Source organism: Pongo pygmaeus, chromosome 21 (genome assembly GCF_028885625.2).
Source record: "Pongo pygmaeus isolate AG05252 chromosome 21, NHGRI_mPonPyg2-v2.0_pri, whole genome shotgun sequence".
Classification (NCBI taxonomy): Eukaryota; Metazoa; Chordata; class Mammalia; order Primates; family Hominidae; genus Pongo; species Pongo pygmaeus.
The window spans coordinates 16,057,095-16,070,287 of NC_072394.2; the positions used below are offsets into that span (position 1 = coordinate 16,057,095).

The following is a 13,193-nucleotide window of genomic DNA, read 5'->3' on the forward strand; positions in this document are numbered from 1 at the left end:
CATTCAGCCTGATTCAATTTTATGTTTCTTCCATCTTTATCCCACACCTTTAATTTCCATTCTCACACATATTCCCTGAATTTCTGACTAAATTAGAAAACTCAAGTAGTTCTTTTGGAGTGTAGTATGCCTCGTGGATCACATTTTGTGCCTCACCTTTTGGGACTGCTAGGACTTGAGTCTAGTTATAGTTCTAGAAGCCAAGAGGGGTAATGGGGGTGTGTCCTGAGGAGAATCAGCATTGTCTTGCGAGACAACTGTATCGGGGAGGTCATGATAGATTCCTTAAGCAACGAAAGGTTAGTTCCCTCAGGTGGGGGTGGAGAGGATATCTACTGGGGTGGAGAAAATGCTTCTACGGGCAAAGATGACTCATTGGAATTTACGAACTCAATGTCCCCAGTGCCATCAAGGTCTTTCCATATACCCCCATTCCAATTTTCAGGATCCTATTCATTCCCAATCAATGCCCTCACTTTAGAAGTAGACAACCTACAAAGTCAAGAATTCAATCTGCATTTTAATTCAGCCACTTACAGGATGTGATTCGGAGTTGATTTTTAACGATCTTGGCTCTGCAGCTACAGGAGATAAGGGTCTCTTTCAGGGCAGAAATAGAAAGTTTCAGGTCACTTATGTTATACTTGAGCTGGGAATTTGAATCCCTGAGCTCATCCTTTTCTTTTCCTTCTCTGTCCAGCAACATTAGGGGCAACCAATCTCATTATACTTGTTATTTTGGCAAATATGTTATAAAGTATCATACACATGGTCACCCAGATCCTGCTTCTTTTTAGTTTTGGTAATATTTTGTGTAATTCTACTACTTCATCATACCATAGACTATCAGTGTTTTATTTACTACTGGAAAGTCATTCCTGTTTCTAATCTAATCAGACTAGAGAACCACTTCCAGAAACCTCAGAACCAATTACGAAAATGCATCCCTAAGATTCCGTTCCACTTGAACCACTTCCAGTACCAGAATCTGTAGCTGTCAGCATTTTCTAGAGAGATGGAATCAACATGTGGGCATATACAAAGACATTTATTATAAGGATTTGGCTCACATAACTATACAGATTGGCTAATCCAAATCTGCAGTGTAGGCCAGCAGATTCAGGACTCGGGAGGCAGATTACATCTCAAGGCAGTTGGCTAGAGAATTCCCTCTTGCTTGGGGGCCAGACTTTTTTTTCTATTCAGGCCTTCAACTGATGAAATGAGGTCCACTCACATTATGGAGGGCAATCTGCTTTACTCTACTGATTAAAAATGTTTATCTCAACCCAAAACTGCCACAATTACTGTTTTAAATACATCAGGTTATTCACAATGAATTTTGTAAGGATAAAGAAGGAAAGGAAGCACTTGGTAGAGGGATCAATAGTAGGCAAAAAAAAAAAATTGAGATTTTTTTTCTATGATACTTACAATGTTAATGGGGCTTAAAAATGAGTTGATGATATTTAAAAACATCCTAGTTTCTAGATATTGTATATTTTCATATTGTTTTTCACATTAATATAATCCAGATACTAGCTGCGGCCTTCCTCTCTCCCGTTGAGATCTAGGCAAAAATGTTTCAAAACCTCTGGGTTCTCTGTCTGCATAAGTCCAAAGTCTGGTTCAGTATTTCTGCTAATTTCTTTTCTTTTCTTTCTTTTTTTTTTTTTTTTTTTAAGATAGCGTCTCGCTCTGTCACCCAGGCTGCAGCGCAGTGGTGCAATCATAGCTCACTGCAGCCTTAAATTCTTGGGCTCAAGTGATCCTCCTGTCTTAGTCTCCCAATTTGCTAGGATTAGAGATGTGAACCATCACACCTGGCTTCCCTGCTAATTTCTAACACTAATAAATTCTCACCTCTTCTGCTTCTAGAGCTCTGCTATGTTGCCCACCCCGTGGTGGTTCCAGACCACAGTGACCCCAACTGGAGACTTTTTATTTGATTTCTACAAGAAAAACCCATACCAAGCCTGAGTCTGACAGGCTTTACTGGACACATTGGGCCAGGGAAAGTGTCACAATACTTAGTCCATATCCTCCTGCCATCTTTCAAGTTTCTTCGCTCTTTTACCTGCCCCTTCTCTGAGTGCCAAAACTCCAATTTTTGTATTTCTATGCAAACCAATTTCACCACCCAGGTGAATTAGCTTGCACTCCCCAAATTTTGTTACTGGACTCTTTCCTTTGCAAGGGATAAGAATTTAGCCAAAGCCAGCTTAGGGAAAAAGGAAACTTTTGGCTGGGAGTGGTGGCTTACGCCTGGGATCCCAGCACTTTGGGAGGCCAAGGCGGGCGGATCACGAGGTCAAGAGATTGAGACCATTCTGGCCAACATGGTAAAATCCCATCTCTACTGAAAATACTAAAATTAGCCAGGCGTGGTGGTGAACATTGGTAGTCCCGGCTACTTGGGAGGCTGAGGCAGGAGAATCGCTTGAACCTGGGAGGTGGAGGTTGCAGTGAACCGAGATGACGCCACTGCACTCCAGCCTGGCAACAGAGTGAGACTCTGTCTAAAAAAAAAAAAAAAAAAACAAACCTTTTTTGGCTCACAGAATCAAAGGACAGACTTACTCAAACTGCAGGAAGAGAGGGATTTAACTGGAACCAGGGAATTAACCCTGCTTCTCTCATTGCCTACTGGCAACAAGTCCCAATTCTTATCTTTTAGCGTTCATGCACTGGAAAGATGCAGTCTTAAATTTCTTATGGTTCAAAGCTCAAAAATGCTGGTAAGGCTGGGCGCAGTGGCTCACACCTGTAATCCCAGCACTCTGGAAGGCCGAGGTGGGCGGATCACCTGAGGTTAGGAGTTCGAGACCAGCCTGGCCAACATGGTGAAACCCCGTCTCAACTAAAAACACAAAAATCAGCGGGGCGTCATGGCAGGCGCCTGTAATCCCAGCTACTTGGGAGGCTGAGGCAGGAGAATCGCTTGAACCCGGGAGGTAGAGGTTGCAGTGAGTCTAGATCTTGCCACTGCACTCCAGCCTGGGTGACTGAGTGAGACTCCGTCTGAAAAAACAAAAACAAAACAATAAACCCTCCCAACCCGCCAAAATGCTGGTTAAGGATTCTAAATGGCTCAACTTGGCCAGCTGTCTATCCCTGAACTGCCTATGGTGTACATGTTCCTATAATAGCACCTCCCAGGGAAACCAGAGGGGCTGTTTCCAGGTAAAAGGAGGAATTTCACCATAGACATAATACTTTGGAATAGTTTTGGCTATCCTTAAGTAAAACACGAGATGACTATTTCTCTAATTTCCACACTAGTAGTTTAAACAAAGTAGTCATCAGACCACAGAGGAGGGGGCAATAAATACTGCCTGACAGGTAACTCGGAGAAATACTTTCAAAGAGGCCTCATGAGGTGAGCATTTAGCATTGTGTGTGATGTGTGTCAAACCAACAGGGGATTCAGGGAGACTTCCAGGCTTCAGCAAACGGACAAATATACCTCCTCTTCCAGACCTCTCCTTTCATATGAAAAAAATTCGTTTGGGACCACCAGAAAACAAAGGATAAAAGTATCGTGTTAGAACAAGGACGGATGAAAAACGACCTTTGCTTGAACTGAAACAGAAGCTATGTGCATAAGTGACTTAACTCCTCTATAACTTGGCTTTCTTATCATTTACACGAGGGTGCTAACAGTACCCTCACAAGGCTCAAGTGAAGATTACATAGGACAATCCCTTAGTCAATGTCTTGGTACACTGTAAAGGCTCAGTAAATGCTGGAAAATCATATTAGCAACTATTTTCTATCCATAATTGTAGCTGGAAGGTTGTATTGGATGCTAAATACCGGCTAGATCCCATTCGGTAACTATTATACTTATTTATTTGCATAACAAGCAAATTATTGGTGCAAAGCAGCCATTATTACTGTAAAATACTTTAAAATGCTCCTTTTGATAGTCCAGGTACGTACTGCGGCACAAAACTGCGAGAAACCAGGAGATGGAAGTAACGAGTGAGTTTGGATGCTTCGATTCTACCCCAGATTGAGATGGGTGAGAATAGAGGCAAAAGAAGACATCTTCTTCCAAACAAGAGGTGACCAAACGGGCAAGGGAGACCTCCTCCCGGGCATGCAGAGCGCAGCGATTCTGTGACCAGGGAGCCGGAGGGCTGGGGCTAGGAGATCCCGGCGGAGCCGCGGTAGAGCAGTCGCCCGTGTGCCCCCGCGACTCAGACGCGCTCGGCCTCGCGCTCCGGCGGTGGGACCACCGAGGGCGAGCTGCAGCCTTGGCCACCCGGTCCGCCGCCGGACTCCGCCTCCCACAAGCAGCCCGGCGAGGCCCTCTTCGGCCGCACCCTCACCCAGCGGAGCCTCCTTCCCAGCTTCCCCGGCGGCGGCACCGTGACGTCACCTCCGGTCTCCAGCGCGCACGTGGGAGGAAGTGCTGGTGCCCTCAGCCGCTGCTCCCGTCTCTTTGGTTACGCTCGTCAGCCGGTCGGCCGCCGCCTCCAGCCGTGTGCCGCTATGGGAGTCCCGGCGTTCTTCCGCTGGCTCAGCCGCAAGTACCCGTCCATCATAGTCAACTGCGTGGAAGAGAAGGTGAGGAGGCGCCAGGCGGCCGCCACACTCGAGCCGGGGCCCCCGGCACGTCTAGGCCGCGGCCCTCGGGCTCTGCCGCCTGCCCCCGGGGAGCCTTGCCGGAGCTCGCGCCCTGCTGCCAGCCTCGCGAGCAGTCGCAGCCCCACACGTGGTGGGACGCGGGCTGTGGGATTCAGCACCCCGGGGGCGAGGAAGTCGGGACTCTCGGCGGGCAAGGGCCTATGGGGTTCCCGAACTCGCAGGAGGGTCGCTCCTCCTTTACCAGCTTTTTCCCGGCACCGGAAGGCCCCGCCCACTGCTTTGTTTCCTCTCGAGACCGCGCATTTTGGGTCTCGGAAGAGGTTCAGAGGCTGTTGTTGAGCAATGCATGCGAGGTCGGCTGAGCTAGTGGGTTATGGATGCACGGATTCGGAGGCCAGCTTTTTGACAACCTTGTAAGGGAATCACTGGCAGCGAGCTTTTCGTTGTTTACCAATCGTGCCTGAAAGGTTTTCTCCCAGTGTTCGGGACCATTTGTTGTTCTGGTTAGATTGGACGCTGAAAGCAGTATGTCAGGTCCAGGATGAGCGCTATAGAATTCTGAGAAGTTACCCTTCTGTATGTGCCCTGAGTACTGGACAGGGTGGGTGCTTGTTGAAATTTTCAAGATTACTGGATGTACTTGAGCAGTACAATTTTTGTTGTTAGTTAATAACGTAAGTAGATTTTTGGCCATTGAGTTTTGTTTTCATTGTTTTCTTCATTCTGTGCGGATTCGTTTTTGTACTCTTAATTAGAATTTCTGGATTGGAAAGGTTCGGAGGCACATCACGCGTACCTCACTCCTTAGTTTTTGAAGGCAGTGCTTGACTGTCACTGTGAACTTATTTCTGCCTTTTTTTTTTTTTTTAGACTTTCTTGGCTTCTATCCAAGGAGGAACCAAAAGCCTTGTTTTAGTGACATTCCCACTATTTCTTGTTTTTTTCAAAAAGCAACTGCTAAATTGAATACTTGTTTCCTTTGTAAAATTTTAATCGAACTTCATTGAACTTTATTTGCACGTGGGTTAAACAAAAAGCAACATTTCTTGCTCTACCCCTTCTCATCCCATTTCTCCACCTTTAACTATTTTGGTTCTGTCTCTAAGTATCATACTTATACTTTATCATTTTTAGATCTGTTAAATTCTAGCTGGAATAGGAGAGGATTTAGTCACTTATTCAGCCCTCCCTCTATACTCTTAATGGAGTAAATCACTAGATACATATTTTTATCGGTAAGCTTTATAACTAAGTAATTTGCCTTTTTCATTCTATCGCCTGTGTAAAGTATCCCTTGACTTAATGCTTTCTAAGGTCGATCTTGGCTTTTCTTCCCTTTAACCTCAAGTTTGTCAGCTGTACTTTTGCGTTGTGGGCATCCAAAATTAAATGATCAGGGCTTTGACTATACAGATTTAAAAAGCTGAAAAATCAAATAGGATAGTTGACTGTTGACACTGTGTAGATTCAGATTATGTACTGTGATTCTGTTTTTTGTGCTGCTTTTGTCTTTTTCCCTGGGGGTGCCTTTCTTTTTCCACTTTACATCTTGCCGCGCCCGGACTCTTATTTTACCAGGTAGTCTATCAAGAGTCATCTTTCTTCTTGAATTGTCCTCCTTGGGGTCTTCTTTATTTTTGTTGCTGTCACACCTGGCTATTCTGTAGGCTTGCTGGAAAGCTGCATCTGGGATTTTATTATTATTATTGCTATCATATCTTTCTTCAGTGGGAGGTACTGTTTTCTGGATCATCATCTTTCTTCATTTGTTTATTTATTTAGAGACGGAGTCTCGCTATGTCTCTTAGGCTGGAGTACAGTGGCATAATCTCGGCTCACTGCAACCTCCGGCCTCCTGGGTTCAAGCCATTCTTCTGCCTCAGCCTCCGAAGCAGCTAGGACTACAGGTGTGCGCCGCCATGCCCAGCTAATTTTTTTTTTTAGTAGAGACGGGGTTTTGCCATGTTGGTCAGGCTGGTCTCAAACTCCTGACCTCAGGTGATCCGCCTGCTTCAGACTACAGGCATAAGCCACCACACGTGGCCTTTTTTTTTTTTTTTTTTTTTTTTTTGTATTTTTAGTAGAGACGGGGTTTTGCCATGTTGGCTGCGCTGGTCTCTGTCCTGACCTCACGTGATCCGCCTCCCTGGGCCTCCCTTGTGCTGGGATTACAGGCGTGAGCCACGGCGCCCGGCCCATCTTTCTTCCTTTGAATCCTTTTCTTAGTTTTTATTCTTAATTTTTTTTTGAGACGGAGTCTCGCTCTGTCGCCCAGGCTGGAGTGCAGTGGCGCAATCTCGGCCCATTGCAAGCTCCGCCTCCCAGGTTCACGTCATTCTGCTGCCTCAGCCTCCCAAGTAGCTGGGACTACAGGCGCCCGCCACCACGCCCGGCTAATTTTTTTGTACTTTTAGTAGAGACGGGGTTTCACCATGTTAGCCAGGATAGTCTCGATCTCCAGACCTTCTGATCCGCCCGCCTCGGCCTCCTTATTCTTAATTCTTAAGAAATGCTGTGTTGGTTGTGAGATTTCCGAGTCATTGTAGGACCCAAAATAGCTCCATTCTACCCTTATACATGTGAATGATCATTAGCTGGGCATGGAATTCAAGGTTTGCTTTTTTATTTTTTCTTTCTTTGAGACGGAGTGTAGCTCTGTCACCCAGGCGGGAGTGCAGTGGTGTGATCTCGGCTCACTGCAACCTCCACCTCCCGGGTTCAAGCCATTCTCCTGCCTCAGTCTCCCGAGTAGCTGGGACTACAGGCGCGCCACCACGCCCGGCTAATTTTTGTAGTTTTAGTAGAGACGGGGTTTCACCATGTTGGCCAAGCTGATTTTGAACTCCTGGCCTCAGGTGATCCACGAGCCTCTGCCTCTCAAAGTGCTGGGATTACAGGCATGAGCCACCGCACCTGGCCAGGAATTCGAGTTTTAATATTAGGTTCCCTCAAAACTTTGAAAGAAATTGTTCTTTTGTACTCTCTCATCTAGTAGTGTTGATGACAAGTTCGATGTTAATGTGATGTATTTATTTAACCAGCAGTTTTATAGCATTTACCATGTTTTAAGAACTTTATTATAACTTGTTTGATCCTCACAACCACGTGACTCCTACTGTTATAATTATTTTTATTACATACAAATAATAGAAGCACGATATTTAGAGACAACCAATATTGTTATTATGTTAGAATAATTACTATGTTTATTGGCCGGGTGCGGTGGCTCACGCCTGTAATCCCAGCACTTTGGGAGGCTGAGGTGGGTGGATCACGAGGTCAAGAGACCCAGACCATCCTGGCTAACATGGTGAAACCCCATCTCTACTAAAAATACAAAAATTAGCTGCGCGTGGCAGCATGCCTGTAGTCCCAGCTACCTGGGAGGCTGAGGCAGGAGAATCACTTGAACCCGGGAGGCAGAGATTGCAGTGAGCCGAGATCCCGCCACTGCACTCCAGCCTGGTGACAGAGCGAGACTCCATCTCAGAAAAATAATGATTATTGTTATGTTTATTATTATTACAGATGAGAAAATGGAAACACAGCAGGGTCGAGTATCATACCCAAGGTCACTCAGCTGATAAATGTCAGAGCTAGTGTGGAAACCAGAAGAACTTAATTTTTATGCTCGTATGCTTTCATTCTTTTGTGATCAGTTTTCCTTCCTAGATTTTAAAAAGATCTTTTTCTTGATAGTGTAAAGTTTCATTATTAGGTACCTAGGTATAGATGTTATTTTAAATTCAGATTCATTTTGATCAGTACGTGGCTCACTCTTTGAGTCTGGAGTCTTATGTTCTTCGGTTTTAGGGAATGCTGTTTGATGATTTCTTGACCTTTTTCTCTTCCCTTTCCAGACTCAGGATACTGGTCCTCCTAGACTCATGTATTTTTATTTTTATTTTCTCTCTCATTCTCTGGCTTTCCTTGAAACCTCCCCCAACCTTTGGCGTTTTTGCAGCTTTGTTGCGGTATAGTTGGCGTAGAATAAACTGCAGGTAATTAAAGTGTACAATTTTCTTTTAACTTTTTTAGAGATGAGGTCTTGCTCTGTCACCAGGCTGGAATGTAGTATGCAGTCACGGCTCACTGCAGCCTCAAACTCCCGGGCTTAAAGTATATAATTTAATACAGTGCATACATCTGTGAAACCAGCACAACCAAGACAGTGAACGTGACCTCTAAAACATTCCTTCTGCCCTTTTGTAGTTCCTTTCTACCATCCCTCCCTGCCACCTGTCTTTTGTCAACCACTGACTGGTTTGCTTTCTGACCCTATGATAAGTTTTCATTTTCTATAATTTTTTATAAATGAGATTATGTAATATATACTCATTTTTTGCCTCAGTTACTTTCATTCAGTATACTTATTTTGAAATTCTTCCATTGTTGTATGTGTCAGTAGTTTCTTTTTTTTTTTGAGATGGAGTCTTGCTCTGTCACCCAGGCTGGAGTGCAGTAGTGCGATCTCGGCTCACTGCAACCTCCACCTTCCAGGTTCAAGCAATTCTCCTGCCTCAGCCTCCCGAGCAGCTGGGATTACAGGCGCATGCCACCACACCCGGCTAATTTTTGTATTTTTAGTAGAGACGGAGTTTCACCATGTTGGCCAGGCTGGTCTTGAACTCCCGACTTCAAGTATCTGCCTGCCTCGTCTTTTAATTTTTGGATAGTATTCTGTGTGTAGATACACCACATTTTATTTATTTATTCAGATGATTGATGAACATTGGGATTGTTTCCAGTTTTCGGCTTTCAGAAAAAAAAAACCTATGAACATCTGTGTACAAGTCTTTGTGGGGACATATGCTTGCATTTGTTTGGGGGAAAACATTAGGAGTGAAATGGTTGGACTGTATAGTAGGTGTGTGATTACTTAAAAAGAAAAACCTGCCAGACTTCTTTTTTTCAAACTGGTTGTGCCATTTTACATTGGCATCAGCAGCATATCAGGTTCCAGTTGCTCAACTTCCTCACCAACACTTGATATAGTTAGCCCTTTTAGTTTTAGGTAGTCCAGTGTACTGTTACCTTATTGTGGTTTTAACTTGCATTTCCTTCAGATGCTTATTTGCTTTCTGTATATCATCACGGACGGGGTGAAGCATATGTTCAGATCTTTTGCCCATTTTTACCTTCGGTTGTCTTACTTAAATGTAGAGTTTGTTACATGTTCTAGATAGAAATCCTTAGTTTGATATATTTTGCAAATATTTTCTTTTGATCTGTGGCTTGTCTTTTTACTTCTTAACAGTGTCTTGGGAGCAAACATTTAAAAATTTTAATGAAGTCTGATCAGTTTTTTCCCTTTATATTTCTGCTTTTTGTATTTAAGGAATCCTTTGTCAAAGCCAAGGTCTCCTGTGTTTTCTTAGAGAAGTTTTATAGTTTTAGTTCATTCTGTAGTTTCCATTTTTTGGTCTAGTCATATGGTGAATTATCAGTCTTTAAATGCTAAAGCCACCTTGCATTCCTTGGATAAACCGCACTTGATCATGTTGTATTATTTTTATATACTGTTGAATTCAGTTTGCTAAAGTTTTCTTGAGAATTTTTACGTCTCTGTTCACAAAAGATATTTGTAGCATTCTTGTAATGTCTAGTTTAGATGTCAGAATAATGTTGACCTCAAATTGAGTTCCTTCAGTTTTTTGGAAGAGTTTGTATAGAGTTAGTATTGTTTCTTCCTAAAATGTTTGATAGAATTTACCAGTGAGGCCATCTGGACTTGGAGTTTTGTGGGAAGGCTTTAAGCTGCAAATTAAGTTTCTTTGGTAGATCTAGAACTATTGAAGTTACCTATTTATTTATTTATTTTTTGGATGAGCTTTTTTAGTTTGTATCTTTCATAGATTTTGCCCATTTCATCTAAGTCAAGCTTGTCCAACCTGTGGCCTGCAAGCTGCATGCGACCCAGGATGCTTTGAATGCAGCCCAGCACAAATTCGTAAACTTTCTTAAAACATCATGAGATTTATGCACAGACCTTTTCTGTTTTTTCAGCTCATCAGCTATCATTAGTATTAGTGGCCCAAGACAATTCTTCTTCCAAAGTGGCCCAGGGAAGCCAAAAGATTGGACACCCCTGATCTAAGTAGTTGAATTGGCTGACATAAAGTTGTTCATAGTATTTTCTTACTATCCTTTTTTTGTTATTAAAATGTTTTCACTCCTTCTGTTTTTACTTCTCTTTTGTTTTCTTTTTTCTTCCTATTAACTTATTATTATCCTTTTAATATTGTTAGAATCTGTAGTGATGGTACGTCTTTCATTCCTGATACTTGTAATTCTACTTCCTTTGTTTTGTCCCATTATCAGTCTGGCTATACTGTTCTCAGATAACTAGCTTTTGGTTTCATTGATTTTCTTTATTGTTTTTCTGTTTTCTATTTCTTTGATTCTGCTCTTATATTTATTTCTTTGTTATGCTTACTTTGAGTTCGACTTGTTTTTTCTCTTCCTTGTTTATTAAGGTAGAAGCTGAGGTCATTGTTTTGAGACGTTTCTTCCTCTCTGATATAGATCTTGAGTGCCATAAATTGTCTTCTAGATATTGTTTAAACAGTGTGCCACAAATATTAACATGTTGTGTTTTCATTTTCATCCACTTAAAAATATATTCTAAAACTCCCTTTGACCCGTTGGTTATTTAAGAGTGTTACTTAATTTTCACACACGGGAGATTTTGCAGGTATTTTTTCCTGTTCGTGATTTTTAATTTAATTCCCTTATCAGAGATCATATTTAATTTGAGGTCTGTTGAAGTTTATCAGACTGGTTCAGAATATGGTCTCTATAAATGTTTTATGTATATTTGAAAAGGATACATTTTCTGCTGCTGTGAAATTTTGACTATATCTTTTGGATTTTTCTGTTTCTCCTTTCAGTTCTATTGGTTTTTGGTCTGTGTATTTTGAAGCTCTTTTATTAGGTACATAAATGCTTAACATTGTTCTAGTTTTTTGATGGATAATACACTTATTATGAAATGACCTTCATTATTCTTGGTTAATATTTGCTCAGAAATCTATTTTATTTGTCATTAATACAGCCAGTTATTCTGACTAGTGTCAGCATGGTGTATTTTTTTCTATCCTTTTATTTTAGCCTGTTTGCATCTTTATGTTTAAAGTGGACGTTTTTGTAGGTAACATAACAGTAGGGTCTGGCTTTTTTTTATTTTTATTTTTATTTTTTTTTGAGATTGAGTCTTACTCTGTCGCCCAGGCTGGAGTGCAGTGGCGCGATCTCGGCTCACTGCAAGCTCCGCCAACTGGTTTCATGCCATTCTCCTGTCTCAGCCTCCCGAGTAGCTGGGACTACAGGCGCCTGCCACCACGCCCGGCTAATTTTTTTGTTTTTTTTTTTTAGTAGAGATGGGGTTTCATTCACTGTGTTAGCCAGGATGGTCTTGATCTCCTGACCTTGTGATCCTCCCGCCTCCGCCTCCCAAAGTGCTGGGATTACAGGCGTGAGCCACCGCGCCTGGCCGGGTCTGGCTTTTTTATACAGTTTGAGAATCTCTGCCCCCTCTTTTTATTGGGATAAAACATACATGACATAAAATTACCATTTTGACTGTTTTTAAGTGTACAATTCAGTGGAACCAAGTGTGTTCAAATTGTTGTGCAGTTGTCACCAATGTCTATTTCCAGAACAATTTTATCATCCCAAACAGAAACTCTACCCGTTAAACAGTAACTCCTTGTCCCCCTCCCCACTTTCTATCTTTATAAATTTGCCTATTCTAGTTACCTTATGTAAATGAAATCATAATATTTTTCCTTTTGTGTCTGGCTTATTTCTCTTAATATAGTGTTTTCAAGGTTTGTCCATGTTATTGCATGTCTCAGAATTTCATTCCTTTTTAAAGCTGAATGATACTCCCATTGTATATGGGAGTATATGTCACACTCTGGACACTTTGGCTGGTTCTACTTTTAGTCTATTATGAATAACGCTGCTATGCACATTGGTGTACAAGTATCTTTTTTAGTCCCTGCTTTCAATTCTTTTGAGTGTGTACCTATGAGTGGAATCATTGGATCATGTAATTCTGTGTGTAGCATTTTGAGGAACCACCAAACTGTTTTTCTAGTCTGCTTTGTAATTGGGCCATTTAGAACATTTATATTTAAAACGATTATTGATGGCCAGGCATGTTGGCTCACGCCTACAATCCTAGCACTTTGGGAGGCCAGGGAAGATGGATCATTTGAGGCCAGGAGTTCGAGAGCAGCCTGGACAACATGGTGAAACCTCGTCTCTACTAAAAAAGTAACAAAAAACAAATCAGCTGGGCGTAGTGGTACAACACCTATAAACCTAGCTACTCAGGAGGCTGAGGCACAAAATCACTTGATCCCGGGATACTGAGGTTGTGGTGAGCTGAGATTGTGCCACTGCACTCCAGCCTGGGCGACAGAGCGAGCCTCTGTCTCAAAAGACAAAAAAAGATTATTGATATGGTTAGATTTAAATCTGTCATCTTACTATTTGTTTTCTGTCTCATCTGTTCATTGTTTCAGTTTCTTACGTCTTTTGAGAGGAGTTTCGCTGTGTTGCCCAGGCTGGAGTGCAGTGGCGCGATCTCAGCT

At 42.5% G+C, this 13,193-nt stretch overlaps 1 protein-coding gene across 3 annotated transcripts in view; it reads left to right on the plus strand.

Annotated features, from left to right (window-relative positions):
• The first annotated feature begins 1,690 nt into the window (after nt 1-1,690).
• XRN2 (5'-3' exoribonuclease 2) overlaps nt 1,691-13,193 on the plus strand; it is an 88,484-nt gene continuing 76,981 nt past the window's right edge. The window contains exon 1 of one of the 3 annotated variants that reach the window (XM_054466977.2): nt 1,691-4,572. In XM_054466977.2, coding sequence (XP_054322952.1) covers nt 4,498-4,572 — 75 coding nt within the window. In that variant the 5' untranslated portion in view covers nt 1,691-4,497. Of the gene's footprint in view, nt 5,007-13,193 lie in introns of all 3 variants that reach the window. The other 2 variants (XM_063659458.1, XM_054466978.1) reach the window with 2 other exon arrangements.